Raw genomic sequence first — 24202 nt, forward strand, 5'->3', positions numbered from 1 at the left:
GATCGTAAAATCTACCAAACCCTACACACCAAATATATGAGGGAAATCAAAGCAGCAAAAAGAACTCATATAGCTGAACGAATAAATAAAGCTGAAAACTCGTCCAAAGAGCTCCATCACATTCTGAAAGAACTTAATTCCTTTAAAAGTTTGCAAGAAACCCCAAAAACAAATGAATGGACGGAAGACCTTTCTATGTTCTTAGACGAGAAAATTAAAAAAATATGTCAATCTTTTAAAATAGAAAATATATCTCTCCAACACCTGGAACAGGAGTTACACATGAATCAAGACATACACAGAAATGTCTCTTCCTCTAACTGGTCCACTTTCGAGTTGTTGGACAACGAAAAAACCATGCGTCTAGGACGGAAAATTAAATCAGGCTCTCCTTGCGATCACCTAACCTCTAAACTATTTTCCACTCTTGCTCCAGTGTTGGTTCATCCTCTCTCCTGCCTTCTAAACACATCCCTGACAGAAGCGGAATTCCCTAAAATCTGGAAAGCGGCTAGAGTAAAACCACTATTAAAAAAGCCCGGTGCTGATGTAAACACTTTCTCAAACTACCGGCCCATTTCCTTGCTACCCTTCTCAGGGAAAGTATTGGAGGCATTTGTTAATGAGCAGCTGATAGGCTATCTCGAGAGGAACAATCTACTCGACTCCTCTCAGTCAGGTTTCCGTGCTGCCCACAGCACGGAGACAGCCCTGATCGAGGTCACTGATAATATCAGATTTGCCCTTGACAAACGTCAATCGTGCATTCTGGTACTTTTAGACCTATCGGCTGCCTTTGACACCATCTTCCATCACATCTTGGTCAGAAGGCTATGGGAGTGTGGTGTCAAAGGGCAGGTTTTAAGGTGGTTTATCAGCTATCTGTCAGATCGAACAACCACACTGCAAACAGATGAAACCTTAGCCAGCACACGGCCAGTTACAAGGGGTGTGCCTCAGGGCTCTATCCTCAGCCCCTCGCTTTTTAATGTTTATATGGCCCCGTTGGCCAACCTCATTAGGGCATATGGATTTGACGTGTTATCATATGCTGATGACACGCAAATACTAGTCACCCTTGGCCATGATATAAATTATACCAAAAAGCGCTTCAAAAAATGCCTGGTAGAGGTAAAAAATTGGATGAGTCTGAATCACCTACAACTGAATGGTGCTAAATCTGAAATAATGACATTTGGCCAAGCCAGTGTACACTGGACCCAGGATTGGTGGCCCCCGGAAATGGGGGAATGCCCTGTCCCAAAAGAATCCGTCCGCAACCTTGGAATCCACATGGATAATAAATTATCCATGAAGGATCATGTAGACCACACTGTTGGGACCTGTTTTGGAATCATGCGAAGCCTACGCAGAGCTTTTAAATGGATACCAAAAGAAGCACGCAGAGTCCTAGTTCAGGGCCTCATAATAAATAGGTTAGATTATGGTAACTCCCTTTTGCTTGCCATAAATGAGTGCCATATCAAGAAATTACAAGTTGTTCAAAACACTTCTGCTCGTCTGATTCTGGGACTACCAAAACGATCCCCCTCCCTGCCATGCCTAAAAAGTCTACACTAGCTCCCTGTAAAAAAAAGAGCAATTTTTAAAACCATATGTCTGGTTCATAAACATATGTACGGCACAGGACCAAAATACTGGAACCGAAAATTGACATGGTACCAGCCTGGTCGAGAACTGAGATCTAGCTCTAAGTTCCAACTCACGCCATCTAGAGTTCAAACAGCTAGAAATGGTGGACGCGCTTTTTCCTATATGGCACCACTCCTATGGAACAAACTTCCTCTAAACATCCGTACAACTATCGAACACATGAGTTTCCGAAAGTTGTTGAAAACATGGCTTTTTAGCTAGGCCTTCATCTTTAGGATCATTCACCATCCTTTTTCTGGGACTGTCCGCATGCGCCATGAGACTCCCTCACGGGATGTGATATGTTTGCGCAATACAAATATCCAGACTAGACTAGACTAAATATAATGGCTATTTTTTTGTTTGATATTTTTCCATTAAAATTCCCAGTGTTAACACATTTGTTGTTGTACCTTGACCGTGTACAAACCCGATTGGTTCGGTGGAATTAAATGGTTTTCATTAGCCCAATCAATTAACTCCTTAAGTAGAACTGATGCAACTAATTTAGCTTCAGTATCTTGGAGCGTAATTAATCTGTAATTGGACGGGAGGGACCAATGCCCACTTTTATATATAGGAGAAATTATAGATCCCTTCCATGCCTCGGGGACTGTTCTTGATTGGAGAGCATGATTAAATACTGGTGTTAGATAGCTCGACTAATATGATGCTTTCTCCTTATACAACACAGCGGGAATCCCACTTGGGCCTGGGGCGCCATTGGATCTCTGATTCTTTGTTAATATACATACTTGGTTTTGAGTTATCTTTCTTTTCTCCTCCAATTCATAGCCCAATCAGTAGAATTCGCAGCCATTTTAGGAGTAGGATTCAAATGCATGTCTATGAATGATACCCATTCAGATTCAGTTAATGTTGATGAAGTAGATTTCCTACTAGATCTACTCAGTTTGTTTACTAGAATCCAGAAGGCTCTTGAATTACTCCTTTTGCAAGCATATAGAGCTTTTGCCCACAACAATTGCTTTTCTTGCATTTTGTCCTTCCAGACCATTTTCCTTACTACTGTATTTATCTTTTTAAGTTTTACTCTGTAAATTAAATTAACTGGGAACTTTTTTACCAATCTCAGGATTCTGTTACGTATTTTTTTTAATTGATGGCTTTCAAACTAAATTTTCACCAATGAACATGCTGTTTTTTTCCTCCACTAACCTTTATTAGCATATTATTGAGATTGACTGGTAATTAATTGCTGTGTGCAGAAAGACCATTTTTCGACAGCATTCGAATAATCTCCTTCGAAGTGAAAATCAACAATTGCCTGCGCAGTGTTTGTAATAGAATCTTTGGTGTTATCTGACCAATAAAGTTTCTTATAATTTACTGTCGTTATTTCTCCCGGAAGTGTCATATAGTTTTCAAATCTTAGGCCATTTAGGTTTAACTCCATTATTTGTTGATCGTGGTCGCTTATATCTATTCCCACTATCTGATAAGACAGAAATGTATGAAATAGATGCAACAATGCTATGGTATAATCTATTCTAGACCTATGATTCCCTTCTTGAAAAGTCCATGCTGATGGCGAATCTTGGGGAAATTGCTCATTTAGCACCCTTAGACCTATGATGTATAATTCTTTTACACGAGTCTTGCCGATTTTTTCATTCTTTTGTTCCCTCATACCCATTGTTGATGATAATCTTGGAATTGACCATAAGTAATTTTGCCATTGTATTTCAACATCTCTATCGTAAGACCATAGCATGTTCATGTTATATTTCCCGGTAATAATAATCTCAGTTTGGGTGTCATTGTCCAGTTGCTGCGTTATCATAATTATCAAATTGGTCGCCATTGTTCTTCGTGATTATATACGTTGATTACTACACTAGATTTAATTATATTTTGCTCCTTGTATCGTATTTTGACAATTAGATCATCCTTTTGACTTGGGACGTCCATTTCACTTACCATTTTTAGCTCAGTTGATATAAAAAATAGCCAAACCCCCACAAGGTCTGCCATAGTTACTTGTTCTCTTAGCTAATGAGTAATAACCCTATACCCTTCCAATCTAAAAGGAACTAAAGCCCAAGTGTCTTGTAAACAAATGATTTGAAAACAGCACAAAGTAGCTAATTGGTTATTCTGAATCTTTGCTTGAACGCCATTTATATGCCACGAACATAATCGGACCCTTTCATTCATAATTGTTGGCCCCCTTAAAGAAACTTCAGATTGTGGATGTCAATCCTGCCTGACATTATGGAGGGCTGCTGTTAGCCAACCTAATTTGACAGTGTCAAATAATAATTCTCCTATTTTTTCCCTCTAATTATTTTAAAAGATGCCTGTTGGTCATACCTATGGGGTTTTTTAATATGGAGTATTTCTTATTATTCTCGGTTCTCATTTGGTTATGATTTTGTAATTTTGTTGAAACAAAAGGGCTAGGATAGGAAGTTTGCAGGGGAGTTATTTTTAATCCCCAGTTCTGAAAGAGATTATGTTCTTGCATAATATGGCTGGCGGCAGTAGAAGATGTCCAAATTACTAATGTTGATTCACGATTATTATTCTTGATGTGTCTAATTCAATTGATTCTATGCAGGTACATTTAATTTTCTTTAATGAGGGTACTGCATTACACAATTTTAATATGTTCCCACGAGTCAAGATATCATTATTACCCCTAGATTGATATTCTGGCGTAAAAATTACCTGCACCACTCCTTTTTTTATCTGGGTTATTTAATTTAACTTGTTGCAGGCTATTTTCACCTTGAGCATGCTCAATTAACCTTCCATTATGATTACTAACAGTTTGAGACCATGAGTGTCGATGTTTATGTAACTGCTTCGTTTTGGTTCCCAGATCTTGTGGTAATTTAATATCCTTCCAGGTTTTTAACAAATCTCTATTTGTTTCATCTTCTCTAATACTCTCACTCTTTGCTCTATTTGTTTCCAATTGTGATGGCTTATTCTCCACCTGCTTATTACTCTCCTCCACTTGCAGCATTTCTAAGGACTGAATTTTCCATTCTCTACTATTTCCATACTATCAGCTTGCTTGTTTAACCCCTTCGATGCTCATGACGAGCTCAGCTCATCATGAGGCACAGTTGAGCTGTGCTGATGACGAGCTGAGCTTGTCATGAAACCATAGTATTCAAGCAGGTGCAGCACAGGAGGGGAAAACACCTAGCAGCCAAGGTGTTAAGCATTTATTTTTCATAACTGCTTTTACCTCCAATATATCCTTATTAAATAGAGGGTAAAAGGGTTTTGTTGGTAACATTTGTTTACCCTCACCTTCACAATATGATATTTGGTCATGGTTGTTTCCAGTGTTCAATCTCACTATATCTGATGAATTTGTATTTTTTATACTTTTAGAAGCTTTATTTCTTGCTTTCTGTTGTTTTTTCCTCTGTCTTTTTGATAGATGAACTTCTGGAGCTGCGTTTGTCAATGTTGATTGTGTCCAGCATAGGTGTATCACTTCTTGATCTTTTGTTTTATCATCTATTTTTTCTTTAACAACAACAGTATTGTCTTTACATTTTATTGTATCTTTAGAGGGGCAGTCGGTCTTGATGGGTTGAAATCCCACATTAGGAAAATTCCCTTTTACATTGTCAATTATCGTTTTTAAAATATCCGGAATGGTAGCAAGTTTGTTAATTAGCGGGGCACAACTACACTCTGCATACGTAGATATTGGCTGAGATTGTGCCCTTACTATTAAATTATTTGGCGTTGTTATCTTCTGCTCAATTCTGGCAACAGAGGATGCCATAGCCGTCAAGAGATCTATTTGGACCTCCATTTTGTTGGACTGATATGTTAAAGCGTCCAGATTTAATTGCGAGGTTTGAAGAATAAATCCCAAATTGCTCCCGCGTTCCCACTTCCAGGTACCTGAGTACCTGGGCTATGGTGTTGCCCATTTATGAATGATAGGTCCTTATACTCCTCTTTTTGTGGTCCTTGAAAATCATGTCCCTCGTCACAGCCGCCGCACCAGCAGCACCGCAGGCCAAGGCTCCTTTGACCCCTGCAGCGTCCGCCGCACGAGCAGCACCAGCAGCACCAGCAGTGCCTTAGCACTGCGGTGCCGGCAGTGGCCGTTCCTGCCCCCAAAACAGATCCGTCGAACTTAAAGCGCCCATATAACAGGACGCGGGTGAAGCAGGAGAAACCTTTGGGAGCGGGAACTGGTCACAAAACAAACCCGGGCAGTCGTCCCAGGCTCCGCTCCTCTTGCTCGTTAACTCCTCCTCGGCTCCGCCCCTCGGCTCTACTCGATACGCTCTGCACTCAATGCCGAATCATAGGCCGACAACGACTGTGAACACCAACAGAGGGAAGAATTGTGGTTTTCCCCCAGTTAGTAAAGAAAACAACATAAGTCTTGGCTGCTTCTGCTGCACCCCCAGAGTCTTATGCGTCTTTTCAGTCTAATTTTTCTGTCTGGAAAATAATTGTGTCCTGATTTTCTGCACCCAGTAATTCCAGGCGCAGAAAAACCTAACAACTGATAATCAGGTGGAATAAAATGAACACATGAAAGTACGCCTTCATTTTATTGCCCTTGATTCATACTCTGGACCATAGTCGAGGGATAGGTCTAGGCATAGTCCTCGCAGCACATAATAGATTTGTTTGAGGCAGAGGCCAAAACTCAAAAGTCAGGATACCAGATACAAGTAGGCGGTAACTCAGGGCAGGGGAGAATGCCTGTTGTCCGTGGCGGAGTCCTTCCCGTCCCAGAAATCTGCATTACAAATTAATTAATAGTGTATATTATTTTAATATCAGTTTGGTGCCAGTCCATATGACTTTAATACCTGCCTTTGGGATTCTATGTTACAACTCCATAGGGTATCCTTTGTGAGCTTAATAAAATGCTGAAAATTCTACAAATCCTCACTCCTACATCCAAGTACTCTCAGGCTACCATTCTACACTCTGCTCTGTCTGAAAAACAGCTCAACATTTTAAAAATCCTGCATTGATGTGGCTTGTGAATTATTATTTTTGGAAATGTACATGTATTAACTATTTAATTTTAATACTGTAGGTGATTGAAATTACGGACGAAGAAAGCAAGATTTAGCACTAAGCCACTAAATGTCAGTGCCATAAGAAGGATTATTTTGAAAAACTGAAGGACATCCAGCATTCTACGTTTAAATAATTTCCAAAAATCTAAGTGTGGCGAGGAAAGTACTCTACCTGTAAGTGAAGTCTCTAATTTTGCATTTCATTAATCCAGAGCAAAGCCATATCTGTGCACACAGCATCAGAAATAATGTAGAAAGACCACTTCAGCATCCTCATCTGAAATATTATCAGAAAGACAAATTGCCTCAGCATGACAGAATAACGTTCATCTAAAGCATCATGTAATTCTAGAGAGGAAGAACACACTGCATTAAAGAAAGTTACAACAAAAGGTTTCTTCTGCATACCATCAAAGAAAAGACGCTCCAAGAAGACCCAGAAGCTGACACGTTAACAACCAAAAGATTGGAAAATCACCTTTGTTCAACAACCGTTTTTAACCAGTTACACAAATTTGAGACTATCTGCCTCTGGATGTAACACCTCGACCCACTCTGCTCACTCTGGCGAAAACCTTAAAAATTCACAACTTTATTGTTTTAATGACCATCTCAGATTGTTTCCTTTTTAATGTGTACTGTTCTGTAATTCTATGTAAATCGCCTCAACATTCTGTTGTGCAGGAGTGATATGTAAAACTGTTAAATATAAAAATGGATTAAATGAGCACCGTTGCGCTATAGCTAATGTAAATAAATCCTCGTCTTCAGAACTACACCTTACACCAAACATAGAAAGGGTAAAATTAACTGATGTTCTGCGACTGGTGAGCCACAATAGTACTGTGCATGTTCTAATGTTCTCAGTTACTGCCATTACGTCAGTGCAAAAAGGTACTTCTCAGTTTAATCATTAAATATCAGACTAACACCTTATCACTGCATTGCTAAGAACCTATACAAATAGATTTGAGAAAAACTTCAGTCACAAAATAAGTTGCTGCCGGAGAGGCTATAACCAAAAGACTTTTATCTGCTAGAAACATTTCAACAGGTTTTACAGGGCTGCTTCGAGACATATTTTGCTTAATTCAAATGTTAAGCAGATTACACACAATTTCTTTTAGAGATAAATACTGAACATTATCTAAACAAGCCAGACTCTAAAATCTAGTTCAATCTTACGGTGTCATATAAGCAAGAGAAAACTAAATGTAACTCTAGAAATACACCTTATAAAAACACAGGCTGTGAGAACAAATTCAGTGTTCAAACCCGCCTCAATCAAAGCAAAATAACCCAAGTTAGGGAAATAAGTTACCTGTACCAAAAAAAATTCAGCCATCAATCTCATCTCACTGAATTTGAGAGAATGCACACTGGGAAAAACCTCTCTCAGTGCTCAGTATGCCAAAAAAGTTTCAGAAGTAAATCTTATCTCACTGAACATATGAGAATCCACTCTGGGGAAAAACCTTACCAGTGCCCTGAATGCCAGAAATGTCTCAGTGACCAAAACAGTCTCACTCGGCATATAAGAACCCACACTGGGGATAAACCTTATCAGTGCACGGATTGCCAGAAATGTTTCATTGAGAAAAGAAGTCTCACTCTTCATATAAGAACCCACACTGGGGAGAAACCTTTTCAGTGCTCTGAATGCCAGAAATGTTTCATTGACAAAAACAGTCTCACTCTTCATGTAAGAACCCACACTGGGGAGAAACCTTTTCAATGCTCTGAATGCCCAAAACATTTCAAAATTAAATCACTTCTAACTGCACATGTGAGATTCCACACTGGGGAAAAACCTTATCAGTGCTCTGAATGCCAGAAATGTTTCAGTTTAAAACATACTCTCACACGGCATACAAAGATCCACACTGGGGAAAAACCTTATCAGTGCTCTGAATGCCAGAAATGTTTCATTGACAAAAGAAGTCTTTCTCAACATGCAATAACCCACACTGGGGAAAAACCTTATCAGTGCTCTGAATGTCAGAAATGTTTCAGAGACAAACTCAGTCTCACTCAGCATATAAGAACCCACACTGGGGAAAAACCTTATCAGTGCTCTGAATGCGACAAATGTTTCATTGAAAAAAGCCATCTCACTCAGCATATAAGAACCCACACTGGGGAAAAACCTTATCAGTGCTCTGAATGCCAAAAATGTTTCATATACAAACTCAGTCTCACTCAGCATATAAGAACCCACACTGGGGAAAAACCTTATCAGTGCTCTGAATGCGACAAATGTTTCAGTCAAAAAAGCCATCTCACTCAGCATATAAGAACCCACACTGGGGAAAAACCTTATCAGTGCTCTGAATGCCAAAAATGTTTCTGCCAAAAAAACAGTCTCGATAATCACATAAGAACCCACACTGGGGAAAATCCTTATCGGTGCTCTGAATGCCACAAATGTTTCAGTGAAAAAATCCGCCTCACTCACCATATAAGAACCCACACTGGGGAAAAACCTTATAGGTGCTCTGAATGCCAGATATGTTTCAGCCTTAAATGTACTCTCACTAAACATATGAGAATCCACACTGGGGAAGAAAATTATCAGTGCTCTAAATGTCAGAAAAGATTCAGCGGAAGAGATAATTTCAAGCGCCATAAGAAAACACACCAAAATATTTTAGTGCTCTGAATGCCAGAAACGCATCAATTTAAAACACAATCTTACATGAGCAGACGCACACAGGGAAAAAAACATTACCAATGCTGTGAATACCAGAAATTCCTATTTGATAAGCACAGCTTCACTAACCATAAGCGATTCTCCATACTGATGAAAAACCTTATGAGTGTTCTGAATGCCAGAAAAGCTGCAGAGAAAAATGCTATCTCACCATGAGAAACTCCACACTGGAGATAATCTTTAGGCCAGAAAAGCTTGTATCTGAAAGACAGAATCTGAAAGAAACACGTTAGTGTTAGATTCCTCACCTTAGAATTACCCCCAGGTGTCAGACTGGATCCGGAAGCCTCGTCTGCGGCTCCGTGTCCGTCGTCGGCGTCGTGATCGCCGGAATGATGTCGCTGGAGTACTTAGACGCCACCCTCGCGTATTGACGTCAGTTCTTCTTTTTTCCGCGCCAGCTAGAGCAGATCCGGGAAGAGCACGTACCTTTTGTCATTTTTTTACTAACATTTTGGACATTTTTGTCTATCTTTTTCGAGTCGAGTCGACTCCTGATGCCAGTAGGCAACCCTTCTGTCCCTAAAATTAATAATTATACAGTCTCCCTCGATAGACTTTTTCTGTGGCCCAATCCATTCCACGCGCCTTGCAAATAAAATTTCAGTAGATACCATAGGGGGAAGAGGCCTGTTGTAATTAAGGCAATGGATACATTTGTTCTTAAGCTCCATATACTCCTCCCTTCTACCCTGGCTCAATGGTGGGACCCCCGCAAGAACCACACATACGGTGTGGATACCAGGGGAAGATCTATACGTGGTAACCCATTTGTTGATGGAACATGAGAAATATTATTGTTCGCTTGGCGTTGTTCAATTATAGCCCTGCTCCCATCTTCTATCAATGCCCTTCCACTCAACACAATTTGGTTAGTCACTGCAATATCATTAGATGAGATGAAGTAGGATTAGAACAGGGGCACTGATATCAGCTGCATTACTCGTAGGCAGAGAGGTAGAGGGAATTTCAGATTCATTAGTTTGCTTAGATAATCTCTTTTGTTTTTCTGTTATCCCTTTATCCCGGTTCCCACCCCGTGCCTGAGCCGAAGCAAACGATAATTAGAGACTTGCAAGCCTGTTTTCTATCAAGTTAAGTCTGTCATAAATGGGGAGACATGTCTTTTTAACCCCTTCCATGCTCATGACGAGCTGAGCTCGTCATGAACAATGGGGAATCTGCAAGTGCAGCATCCGGGATGAAATGCTGCAGCATTGAAGGTGTTAAAAATGTGTTCAAGTTTGGTCCAAAAGTCCAATCCCAACTCAGCGGGAAACACAACACCAGGACTCAATATCGATGTGGGCTCTTCCGTGATGGGCTGGCATGTAGCAGGACTATGCGGAGTTGGTGGTAGGCAGTATATGATGGTCTCAACATCGTGGCCACGTATTTCAACACTGGCCCTAACACCCTCGCAATCCCAACCCAGCCCCTGATCACGGACACTAGGGAAGGACCCTCACTCACCCTCCCTGCCTACTCCAGCTTTCCCGCCCTAAAGGAGCCGCAGGTCGCTGATCTTCTCCTACAGATGAAGTCAGGATCTCCTCTATATCCATGTCCCCCTCACATATTACACTCAATCCCAAAAGCGATAACTGGAGTTCTGACCTCCTTATTAAATAAGGCTATCAGCCTGGGCAAATTTCCTTCAACTTGGAAAAAAGCCTGCATCCGCCCGATTCTCAAGAAAGAAACGCTTAATCCCACAGAATCCAAACACTATCGGCCCATATCCTGCCTACCTCTACCAGCTAAAATCCTCCAGAAAGCTATGAATCTAGAATTAATAACTTTTTTAACGCATAACAACCTTCTAGATTCTACACAACATGGCTTTCGAGCGTGCCATTCAACTGAGTCAGCACTCATTATGGCAACGGAGGACATTAGGAAGACGATGGATGACGGTGGAAGAACGGCCCTTATACTACTCGACTTAACCACGGCGTTCGACACCGTCAACCATTCGGTCTTATTGAGTCGATTGGAAAAACTGGGCATTTCAGATGCCGCTTTGGCCCTACTAGCATCATTTCTAACTGGCAGAATCCAACAAGTACATTGGGATGGACTCATCTGAGGAATTTACTCTCCCTGGAGGTGTCCCGCAAGGGTCGGCATTATCACCAACTCTATTTAATCTGTATGTAACACCTTTGGCCGACCTAATAAAATCCCATGGTTTAAAATTAGTGTCTTACGCCGACGACACGCAAATTATTGTGTCTGTCTCTGAATCTATTGAAGCTACTGCAGGGCGTTTCAGAGACTGCCTTCTCGACGTGAAAAATTGGATGAGTCAAAATTTTCTCAAACTAAATACAGAGAAGACCGAAGTTATAGAATTCGGTCAGAAGCCTTCGATCTGGAGTCACTTATGGTGGCCCACGGAAGCTGGCTCTTGCCCGACTCCAGCTGAGAAGGTCAGAAATCTCGGTTTTCTGCTGGACAAAAACCTCTCCTGCACGGCACAAGTTAATCAGGTCACCTCAGCATGCTTCCACACTATGAAGGTACTCAAGAAAATCTTACCTTACATTCCCTCCACCTTAAAGAAGACCGTCGGAGCTGCCCTAGTAATGTCTCAGGTCGACTATTGTAATTCTCTCTACCTGGGTACGGGAGAAAAACAAATGACCAAACTGCAGGCTATCCAGAATCGGCTGCTAGAGCTCTGCTGAACCTGCCAAGGCGCCACCCCACCTCTAAAGCCATACGAGAGTTATACTGGCTCCCAATCAGACGCAGAGTACAGTTCAAAGCCCTCTGCCTGGTCCACAAGTCCATTCATGGCAAAGGTTCAGATGACCTGGCCAAACTCCTCCCACGCTATGTGCCTAACCGAACCCTAAGATCTGCCAATCAAGACCTGATCTGTGTGCCTAGAATTTGGAGAGCGCGCTGGGGCGGAAAATCCTTTTCCAATCAGGCCTCCAAACTTTGGAATACACTACCCTCTGTGTTCCGGTCACAACCTTCTAATTTAAGTTTCAGAAAATCATTGAAAACGTGGCTGTTCTCTCTGCCCTGATCTGTCTCATTCTTGTCTTCTATTCTACAGCGCCAAGACGCCGCAGCATTCGAGCGCTTAAAAAAACTTTCAGTCAGTTCAGTCAGTCAGTGGTATTGTACTTCCCCCTACTTTATCAGATTTCTGAATTTTAGCTTTTCTTTTGACACTTAATGTTGGAGATCCAGGATGCACAGTGTGATGGTTAAGGGCATTTCTAGTATTTAGCATGGCGGCTTCACATACTGGTTTGCAAGGCAAGCCTCCAGCCATTTGCAATTGTTGGTTGCCCTTTCGCACGTCATTGCCTTCTGGACTTGTAAGATCAATATTTTGTAGGGGGTTTGGCGAAGATGCCTGGGCCAAACTTCCCATTGATGCCCGTTTGTTGAAAGCAGGGTCAAGTGACAATCTTCTTTCTGTCAGCTCTATTTCGTGGGCCAGAACGGAAGATGCCCTCGCGAGAAACTGGTCCAGGGTACCCACTATTGACCCACCATTAGTTGATTTCCTGCCTCTCCCAGCCTTAGGAGTGGTAATTTCCGATGAGGTTTAGAACAACTACATCTTTGAGTGTGTAAATGATAGCTAGTAATTAGATCATCTACAACAAATGCCAGGGTATAAATCATGCACCGACCTTGTAGTGGAGATATTATTATTATTATTATTATTATTATTATTAGCGGGTTTGTAACACGCTTGAATAAACTCCTGAAGGAGTATCTCCGCTCTCCAGAGACGACAGTAGCCAACCAAAGGGCGATAGTCCAGAACAAAGAATCATATATGACTAAATCATGACCAAGCTAATTCAAACCTGAAATAAAAAAGTTTTACATTTTTTCCTAAAAACCAAGTGATCCGAACAATGCCTAAGTTGGAGTGGAAGACTATTCCACAAATTGGGCCCACCACTGACAGAGCCTTGCCACCCTGTCTGGCCCTTTTAATCTTAGGCACCCTCAGAAGCAGCTGATCACTTGACCTAAGGGCACGTGTGGGAACGTAAGGAACAAACTTCTTTGCCAGATAATAGGGTCCTAGGTCATGCAGTCCCTTGTGTACTATACAGCATGTCTTAAATTTCACTCTTTGGCGAATAGATAGCCAATGAAGTTTTTCTAGCAGAGGTTTTGATGGAGATCTGGGGGGAGCGTTGAGGACCAACCTGGCCGCGGTATTCTGTATCACTTGAAGTCGGTCCAATACCTCTTCATTAGCAGATGCCAGGAGGCCATTACAGTAATCAAGTCGGCTGATCACTAAAGCCTGAACCAAAGTCTTTCTGATGGAGTCCGGAAGGAGCGGAATCACCTTACGGAGGAGTCCTATCATATGAAAACAGGACCCCACTGTATTTCCATGCTGTTTCAAAGTCAACTCCTGTTCTAAGCGGACCCCAAGGTTCTTAATTACTTGCTTTGGTTCGGGAACTGGCCCCAGATCTAATGGCCACCAATCAGGGGCCCATAATATCTTGGCCTCACCGAAAAGCATAACCTCAGTCTTACCAACGTTACACTGAAGACAGTTGTAAGACATCCACTGGGATACTGCTTTCATCCCCTCGGAGAAAGATTGTTTAACGTCCGGGGTTAAAGATTTAAATGGAAAAAGCAGCTGGGTATTGTCAGCATAGGACACTGGACAAAAACCAAAGGCTCTCATAATGTTTGCCAGGGGGCCACGTAGATGTTGAAAAGAGTAGGGCTCAAACAAGAGCCCTGTGGCACCCCCTTGGTGATCTTAACCTCATCCGACCAAAACTCACCCTTGGTGACACATTTAGTCCGGTTGGAGAGAAAGCTCTTTAGCCAGGCCAGTGCCATGCCCTCCAGCCACTCTCAGCCAGTCGTTCGATCAGGATCTTATGGGAAATAGTATCGAACGCTGCTGATAAATCCAGCAGTACCAGGACAGCTGAAATACCTTTGTCCTGGTACATGCGGAGGTCATCAGTTATCGACAGCAAGGCCGTTTCAGTACTATATTTCGGCCTAACACCGGACTGAGAGGGATCTAGGCTGGCTGATTGTTCCAGGAAGTTAGACAAATGCTTATTAACATGCTTTTCGATGATTTTGCCCATGAATGGCAGCAGGGAGATAGGTCTAAGGTTGGACATACGGGTCCATGGAACAGAGGTATTCTTCCAAATAGGTCTTACAAGAGCCTTTTTCCAATCTTGTGGAACACAACCCGTATTAAGCGAGAGGTTCACAAGGTTCTGGATTTCGGGAGCAAGTACCCTGCCCACGACTCCCATTGTTCTCGCAGGTAACTGATCTGAAGGACTCCCACTTTTTATGTTGTCGATCAGCCCCTCTACTTCTAACAGGGTGATATTAGAAAATTTGAGTAATGGGTCAGGATTGACATCCACTCTCGCCTGTATAAAAGTTATGTGATCACTTGTGGATAAGATAGATGCCCTGATTTTTCGGTAGATAATGTCAATCTTATCAGTGAAAAAACCAGAAATGTTGTTGCATAATTGCTGACACGACATTTCCGTACTTTCACACGCCACTGGTTTTAGGAAGGTGTTTAAAATTTGATATAGCACTTTAGGAGCATTTTCTAGTTTCCTAGCGGTTCGTTTAAGGACCCGCAGTTCTTCAGAAAACCAGACTTCCTGTTTTTTGGCAGGACGGTTTTTTAAAGTTTTAAGTGGGGAAATCTGTTCCACTGCTGTGTGTATCGCAAGTTCATATTTAAGTAAAGCGGAATCAATATTTTCCGTGGGTGGAAATTTTGGCGCAATATATATCTCCTTAAAAGTTTCGTGAGATATTTTATGCCATTGTCTTCGCTGTACCGGAATCTGTAAAGAGCGGCTGAGAGGTACATCAATTTTAGGCATTGAAAACTCCAAAATAAAATGATCTATCCAGTTAGTCTGTTTTGGTGCAAAACACTCAATGTCAGGAAAATTGGAAAAGATCAAGTCTAAAGTATGCCCCGCCCGATGGGTAGGCCCACTATTGCATTGCTTTAGCCCTAACAGAGAAACATCATTCAGGAATGACTGGGCATCCATATTATCTTTTAGCTCACTGTGGATATTAAAGTCTCCAAGCAGTAAGAAGTCTTTATCCGTGTTAACATAGGGAGCCAGTGCTTCCACCAAAGAGCTGGAGACTTTTTTCATAGGGCCTGGAGGGCGATAGACTAAAGCTCCCTTCCTGTAATATTTAGCAGACGTACCAATTTTAAAAATCATCATTTCAAAAGCAGAGGTACAACATTGATCTAGAATAGAGACAGGTATGCTGAATTTATGAACAATCGCTATGCCCCCTCCTGCTTTAATAGGCCAATCCAATCTAATAATCTTATACCCTTCTGGGATCCCATAGGTGATAACAGGGACCGAATGGGGTTTGAGCCTTGTCTCAGTAAGGAAACACAGATCAGGTTTGTGCATAGAAATAAGATCCCACACCTCAGTGTAATGTTTGGGCATAGACCTTATGTTACATAACAGGTTTCTCCCTCCCTAAGTTGTTTCGATGACTGTACATTTGGTGTAATTTTGGGAGTAATCCATATTCCTGTAAGAGGGATCGCTTACTGTCTGGAAATGACAGCGCCTACATGAGGACGGCCCCTCGGGAGGGGGTCGCTCTTCTGTCCCACAAGTAATCTGTGGTATTACCCTTAAATGCATCAATGCCTGGGAAGAATAACTCACCCTAACCTTAGAGGGCATACTTCCTCCTGTGGATGTTGGCGCCATGGCCCCTGGCCTCGTCCGGTCGCGGACGGGCGCAGATGGGCTTCTCTCTGGCTTGTCTCAGGCGCGTCCTCAGGCGCTCGCCTGCGCGCGACCGCTGCGCGCTCCGAGCGACGAGAGGGCTAAATAGCCCCTCCTTGTGTAACACTAGACCGCCACCCGCTTCGTGTTAGCGGAAGTGGAGTCAATGCCTGTCTCTTTCCTGTCAAGCTACACCATCGAGAACAGACTTCCTAGTGTGTGAGTGTAATTTAATACCACAATAGTCCCAGCAACGTGAGGAATAGCTTATTAAAACGGCGATACTAACTGTGTTTAAAAATATTCAGTGCGCAATATAAAAACCATCTATATACGAATGGACAATATTAAAATATCAATATATGTGGGGGACTCCTCAGGTGGACCTGTTCGCTACTCTCGAGAATGCTCACTGCCCATCATTCTGCAGTCTCCAGTTTCTGATACAGGGAGCCTTGGGGGACGCGTTTCAGTTGAGTTGGGACTCAAAACTACTTTACGCGTTTCCTCCCATACCCTTGATTCCTCGGGTTCTGAGGAAGATTCGCCAAGACCAGGCCCAAGTCATATTGGTCGCCCTGGATTGGCCAAGAAGGGTGTGGTACACAAATCTTCTCCGCCTCTCCTCTTGCTCGCCGCTCCGTCTCCCTCTCAGGGCAGATCTCCTCTCTCAGATGGAGGGGCAGGTTCTACACCCCCACCTCCAGACCTTACACATTCATGCCTGGAGATTGAATGGGGCAACCTGAATTCCTTTTCTCTCCCACCTAATGTGGTGGATGTCATCTTATCAGCCAGGCGTAACTCCAACAAGTCTATCTACTCTTATAGGTGGTCAAAATTTGTTTCCTGGTGTGGAGAGAGATCTATTGACCCCTTGAGGGCTCGTTTTGTCCAACATACTTCAGTTTGCTCTTTATTTGGCCCAGCAGGGCTTTGCTGTTTCAACTGTAAAAGTTTATTTATCGGCCTTGTCGGCATTCCTTTGTTTGCCGGACCAGCCGTCTTTATTTAAATCACCTATTGTGTTACGTTTTATAAAAGTTCTGACTAACAAATTCCCTCCTACTCCATTTATTGTGCCTCAATGGGACTTGAATCTTGTTTTGACCTATTTGATGGGTTCACCTTTTGAACCATTACACAGGTGTCCCATGAGGCTTCTGTCTTTTAAGACTGTTTTTCTTGTAGCAATCACCTCTGCAAGGAGGGTAAGTGAGCTTCAAGCTCTTAGTTCTAAGCCCCCATTCTTGACTATTCACGCTGAACGAATGGTACTCAGGACCAGGGCTGCTTTTCTGCCTAAGGTGGTAACTCCCTTCCATCTAGGACAGTCCATTACCCTTCCTACCTTCTATCCTCCCCCTCACCCTTCCAAGGAGGAGGAGAGACTACACCGTCTGGACCCTAAGAGGGTGGTGAGCTTTTATCTCGATAGGACTAAAGACTATCGTGTGGATGACCAGCTCTTTGTTGGTTTTGCTGGCTGCAAGAAAGGAAGGGCACGCCATCAAGATGGATTATCCTGTGCATTAAGATATGCTACGCTCTTGCTGGTAAGGAACCTCCAGAAGGCATAAGAGCTCACTCTACTAGAGCAAAGTGATCAACATCTGCTTTGTCTAGAGGTGTACCTGTTGAGGACATTAGTAGGGCGGCAACTTGGACCTCCCTCCACACTTTTACGAAGCATTACTGCTTGGATGCTGAGGTGAGGAGGGACGGCCACTTTGCTCACTCTGTCCTGCAGGATTTTCTGGTATAAGAGAGTGGACACCCTCCTCCGGGAGTGGGGACTGGTGTGGGACTCTATTCACAAGGTGAGGAATCCACTGGCAGATGTATCTATCAGAAGAACAAGTTACTTACCTTCGGTAACGCTTTTTCTGGTAGATACAGTTTCTGCCTGTGGATTCCTCACTGACCCACCCGCCTCCCCGTTGTCCACTCTTCTATACCTGAGTTACTGTAATGTAAATATTTTTTATTGTCAAAGGAAATGTTTTATTTCAATTGCTTTCCTGCATTGGCTTCACACTGTTTGTGTTATCTTGACATTTGTGTACTGTGTATTCTGTGTATATATCTACTGTCATCGCTCCGTCCGTGTGCCTCGAAAGCACGGAAAAAGGGTGGAACTGATGTCATCACGCCGGCGTGGGCCTATTATGGTGTCGGTGACGTCAGCGGAGTCACGCGAGATGCCGTGCCTCTGTAACGTCGTCCACGTCGGCGCGAAGCTACAAAAAGTGTTTCCGGATGTTGCTGACGCAAAGGGATATTCACAAGGTGAGGAATCCACAGGCAGATACTGTATCTACCAGAAAAAGTGTTACCGAAGGTAAGTAACTTGTTCTTTTAGTAGTTTCCGGAATCTCATGAGGTGTGTGCACGCTCTAGCTTCCAGAGTTAAGGAGTTCCACAATTTTGGGCCTAGGGTGGCGAATCTTGACCCTCCAGCGCGTTTTAGCCTGAAGGGGGGTATGGCCAGAAGGTGCAGATGGGCAGATCGCAGGTTGCGAGTGGGAATGTATCTGTTGATCAAATTATCGATGAATTTAGGATTTTTATTATTCAAGGATTTGAAAATGATACATCCCACTTTGAAGGCGCATCTCTGGGTTATAGGGAGCCAGTGTAGCTTCTTTAGCAGTGGGGTGGTGTGTTGGCTCCTATTTGCTTGAAGGACCAGCCTGGCCGCCTGATTTTGAACCATTTGAAGGCGGTTGATGAGGTAGGTCGGGATGCCGAAATAAAGGGAGTTGGTGTAGTCGATGTGGGATATTACCATCGCAAGGACTGCCTGAATCTATGCTTCCTGGCTAAGGAATCTACTATTTTATCTTATTTTTCTTAGCTGGAAACAGCAAGTAGAGACCACAGCTCCAATTTGTTTGTTCATGGTAAGATCGCTGTTGATTATTACCCCCAGGGTTTTAGCAGAGGTAGAGGGGGTGGGGGATTGTCCCTGATCTTTAGGCCAAAAAAGGGGGCTCTAGGGGTTCGTTAGGCTACCTATGAGGATGACTTCCGTTTTGTCCGGATTCAAGCTTAAGGTGATTGCTGTTCATCCAGTCACGGATGAACAGCATTGTTGTCTGGAATTCGTGGACAGTAGTGGGGGAGTTATTGGATTCAAGCTTAAGGTGATTGCTGTTCATCCAGTCACGGATGAACAGCATTGTTGTCTGGAATTCGTGGACAGTACTGGGGGAGTTATTGGATTCAAGCTTAAGGTGATTGCTGTTCATCCAGTCACGGATGAATAGCATTGTTGTCTGGAATTCGTGGACAGTAGTGGGGGAGTTATTGATTGGGAAGATTAACTGAAAATCATCCGCGTAGTTAAAGGTTTGAATTTTTCCTTCCTTAAGTGCATGGATGAGTGGGAAAGATTGAATAAGTGGGGTGATAGGGAGGAGCCCTGGGGACATTGCATGTATTTTTAATCTTGGAGATTGTGAAGTTTCCCAGACGGACCGCTTGGTAGCGGTTGTATAGGAAGGAGCTTATCCATTTGAGGGCTAGTCCTTGGATTCCAGCCCATGACCCGATCGACCAAGGTGTTGTGGTCAACCGTGTCAAACGCGGCGGAGAGATCCAGAAGCACAAGTGCTTGGGGGGATCCTCCATCCGCTTTTGCTAGTAATTGGTCCAAGACTGATAATATAACTGCTTCTGTAGAGTGTGCAAGGCGGAACCCTGCTTGGTGAGTGTCCAGGTAGTCTGACTGCTCCAAAAAGGCCGACAAGTTTTTGGCTACATGAGCTTCAAGTAGTTTGGCCATGTAAGGGATCAAAGAGATGGGACGGTAATTTGTGAGAGACCCAGGGTCTGCTCCTGGTTTTTTCAGGAGAGGGATGACTGACGCCTCTTCTAAAGTGTTGGGAACATAGTCTTGAGATAGTGAGAGGTTTAATAAGGCCATGGGTGGATCTGGGCAAGCCGTAAAGGCTTCCTTTAGGATCCTCGGGGGCAGCAATCTTCAGGGGAGCCAGATTTGACCTTCATCATAAGGTCCCTGAAAGCTTCTTGGTCAAAATCAAAGATTTCCACCGGTAAAGAAAACAGAGGCTCCATCAGTGGAAACATGACGATTAGCCCAACTTTAAGCATAGCACTCAACTCCAAAGTGGTGGATTTCCCTGCCTGCAAAGTACGTAATTTCTGAATATTCATTGCAAGCAAGCCCATGAACACCCCTATATGACCGGTGGCTTTATTTAAAATAATAACTGGTTCTTTAATATAGCACTTGATATCAAAGTTTTCCTTTTTTAAGATGGTGATGCTAATGTTAACCAACTTAAAAGTATTCAATATATCAACCTCGTAAGGATGAAAATCTAAATTGACCTATTCAGCATTTAAACACATGACCTGCAGGTGACACAGATTCATTTTCATGGCTTTAAAGTCCACTTTCCCTCATGTGCTAATTAAACTCACTCCCAGACTGGCCTGTTAAACGTGAAATGTAACACAAACAGAGGGGCGGACCTGTTCACACTTTACTCTTCTAATAAACAGGCAGAATCAAAGCTTGTGCCTCACCTATGCTGTCTATATACGTTACTAGGCGTCTGCTCAGGAACTGAAGTGAGGAGTGAATGTTACGACAAATTGTCACTTTGCTCAGGGCAGCAAAATCTTACCGTCACTCCCAGTTCTTGTCAAAACGTTTTTGCACAAAGTATCGGAGAGAAGCTGACTGGGAAAATAAATGTGCACAGTTCACCAGGATTCCGGTCCATTTTGCTGCCAAAAAGGCCTGGATGGCCAGTAAGGAACGTCCTGCGAGTTAGCGGTAAAGAAAGGTCGTCTGGGGTTTACAAATGTGATTCAGCACCACCATCTGCTGGTCATTTGTTTTTCCTCCGGTTCCTACTTCAAAATGCATCAGAGAGCTTTTTAACAGTCTGTCTATTGAGAAATGTGTTGATTCTTACGGGCACAAAGGCTAGGCTACGGAGCTATTCTCCTACTAATCCTGTCCAATTAAAAGGTCTTGTCAGATAAGTGTTACCGTATTTTCCGGCGTATAAGACGACCCGGCGTATAAGACGACCCCCTACTTTGCCTGAAAATTTTTAGGTTTTGTGCTATACTCGCCGTATAAGACGACCCCCACTTCCAGCGCAGTCCAACGCAGACCTGCATAGCCATTCCGAGAATGTACCGGTATTTTGAACTTACTGTATTAGTCTAGTCCTCCTCCCTGTGGGTGAGCAGTAAGGCTTTATCAGTGGACAGTGTTACCTAAGCGTTTATTTTACAAACTCAAAGACTGAACTCAAACAAATTGGTTGTATAAACAATCTTGCTTTACTCGCAATATTTTTATTTAGAACCATATGAAAAACTGTCACTTCTGAATATACCGGTACGGTACGGTAAACATAAATTAGTGCATGAAACAGTGCAAGTGGATTAAACTTCCCATAACTTTCCATAAATCCAAGGGATTTCTACAGGATTTACAACGTTCCCTTTAAAAGCCTTCAAAATCCTCCTCTTCGTCATCTGATCTCATAAGTAAGTCAATGAGATCTTGTGGTACATCTGTAAGGCAGTCATCGTATGGATCTGGTACCAATTCCGTATCAGATGATGTGGTCTCTTCTTCGGCATCCTCTTCACCTTCCCACAAATAGTCGTCCTCCATACCATCTAATGAATTTGATATGCCACACTTCTTGAAAGACTTTATTACAGTTTCTGCATCAATGTCGTTCCAGGCCTTTATAACAAAGGTGCACAAAACATCCAACTGTGGAGCACGCATGTTTCCTCCTTTTGTGAATGTTTTTTCACCGCTAACCATCCACTCATTCCACTGTTCTCGGATGCGATCTTTAAATGGCTTGTTTAGGCACACATCCAGTGGCTGCACCGACGATGTCAATCCTCCAGGTATAACTGCAGCATCTGTTTTTATTCTTGCCAGCCTTTACTTGGTGCTTGGAGTTAAATGAGCCCTGAACATATCCCACACCAGTAGACTACGTCTTTGTAGAAGTCCACCTGGTCGCCTGCTCCATACATTATCAAGCCATAGCTTTACCCCTTCTTCATCCATCCATCCTTTCTCATTCACATGCACAAAACAACCAACAGGGAACTTGAGTTTCGGCATTGTTTTTCTTTTGAAAATAACCATTGGTCTCAGCTTTGCGCCATCAGCTGTGCATGCTAGTACCACTGTGAAACTGGACTTCTCATGTCCTGTTGTTTTTATTAAAATTGTCTTTTCGCCTTTTTGATGGACAGTTTTGTTGGCAATCATATCGAAATTCATTGGAGTTTCATCCATATTTCCGATGCTACTTAGCGCATAGCCATGTTCATTGCGCAGCCTAATAACGTAGCGATGGAAGCTATGCATTTTGGCATCAAGATCCGCAGGTAATTTCTGGGCAATTTTTGTCTTTTGCCGCAATACCAGATTATGCCTTCCCATGAATCTGGTACACCAGGATACAGTGGCCTTAAATCTGTGGCTGAGATCTGGATTAGATTTGGCCCACTGAAGTGCAACCAATCGGGTTTTATTTCGGGTCACGACATAACCGCTTTGCCGATGCTCGGCCACCATGTCTGCTACATGCTTTTCCAGTTCTGGCCAATGTGGGGTGCCTCTTCTTAATGCACACTTGCCCCTTGGCATACTCCGTAATGCTTTCTCATTTGCTCTCCAGGCCCGAACCATCTTTTCTGTCACTCCATATTGTCTTGCAGCAGCACAGTTATTATGTTCCGTGGCAAAATCCACAACTTTAAGTTTGTAACTGGCTTCATATTTCCTTCTTCTTGCCACTCCTGGAGCCTTGCTGGGTTCTTGACTGCCAGCCATTTGCACTGGATGCGCTGCTGGAGCCTTGCCGGGTTCTTCACTGTCTGCCATTTGCACTGGATGTGCTGCTGGAGCCTTGCCGGGTTCTTGACTGTCAGCCATTTGCACTGGATGTACTAGTGCTGTACAGTATGAACAGGTGCAGAGACTGTCTTCAACACCACACGTACGGTACGGCAAATACGGTATCTGCTCACCAGACTGCCTTTCCTCTTCGCAACAACCAGCCAATCACGGCAAGTGCTCTACTGCCTTCGGTAACATTCGGGAACATTCTACAGTCCCCTTTCTATGCCCACGCCCATGTCAAGGAGAGAGGGGCGCGTGCCAAAACGTGCCAAACGTGCCAAACGTGTCAACACACCGGGCGCTGCCATCTTCGGCGCTGGCTGCCCGTTACCATATACCGTATTTCGGACGTCCTGCTGCCTCGTCCTGCTGCCTCGTCTGCCTGGGGATGTGCAAGCGGTTGGAGGCGCGTGTACAGCGGCAGCGGCAGTCGAGGTAAGACTCATGGCGCCATTTGCTCGCTTGTGAAGCGGTTTGACACCTTCGAGTGAAGTCCTTGCTATGAAAAAAACGCTCGCTTTCGATACTTCATGGCGCGGGGCCTGGGTGTGGACGTTGCCAGGGCCGGTGGCTGTATTTTTTAACATAAGGTGTGTTGTTTCTTGTTACATACGGTATTTCCTATTGTGAAGCGGTCTGACACCTTCGAGTGAAGTCCTCGCTATGAAAAAAAAACGCTCGCTTTCGATACTTGCACAATTCATGGCGCGGGGGCTGGGTGTGGACGTTGCCAGTGCCGGTGGCTGTATTTTTTAACATAAGGTGTGTTGTTTCTTGTTATTTCCTATTGTGAAGCGGTCTGACACCTTCGAGTGAAGTCCTCGCTATGAAAAAGCGCATGAAAACATACCATAACATTTTGTACCCGGCGTATAAGACGACCCCCGACTTTCCAGAAAATTTTAAGGGGTTAAAAAGTCGTCTTATACGCCGGAAAATACGGTACTCAAAATAACGCGAATAGAGTAAGGACTCCATGAGACTCCCACAGATAGCGTAACTGCTTGACATTAAACCATCCTCCTCTGACTAAAAAAGAATCGAGCATTGGTAAAAATAATAAATCGGTCCTTGGAAAGCTGGTGCGATATTTATTTAT

The 24202-nt window shown here is 43.3% G+C and overlaps 1 protein-coding gene and 1 long non-coding RNA gene across 2 annotated transcripts in view; both read left to right on the top strand.

Annotated features, from left to right (window-relative positions):
- Positions 1-8014, top strand: part of LOC147737140 (uncharacterized) — a 62163-nt gene extending 54149 nt beyond the window's left edge. The window contains exon 4 of the long non-coding RNA XR_015310138.1: positions 6710-8014. This is a non-coding gene — a long non-coding RNA (uncharacterized LOC147737140). The remainder of the gene's footprint in view (positions 1-6709) is intronic.
- A 128-nt stretch (positions 8015-8142) lies between these two features.
- LOC147737141 (uncharacterized) lies at positions 8143-11491 on the top strand. Its single transcript, XM_086922948.1, has 2 exons — positions 8143-9277; positions 11229-11491. Exons 1-2 carry the CDS (start codon positions 8143-8145, stop codon positions 11489-11491), a joined length of 1398 nt encoding a protein of 465 aa, XP_086779074.1.
- Positions 11492-24202: the final 12711 nt, after the last annotated feature.

Source organism: Lissotriton vulgaris, chromosome 1_1 (assembly GCF_964263255.1).
Source record: "Lissotriton vulgaris chromosome 1_1, aLisVul1.2, whole genome shotgun sequence".
NCBI lineage: Eukaryota > Metazoa > Chordata > Amphibia > Caudata > Salamandridae > Lissotriton > Lissotriton vulgaris.

Bases quoted from the DNA above. Each gene is read 5' to 3' on its own strand.
- LOC147737141 (XM_086922948.1), top strand. From the start codon at position 8,143: ATGAGAATCCACTCTGGGGAAAAACCTTACCAGTGCCCTGAATGCCAG. The intron at 9,278-11,228 runs GTCAGAAAAGAT...ACAACCTTCTAG, and splicing joins AAATTATCAGTGCTCTAAAT to ATTCTACACAACATGGCTTT.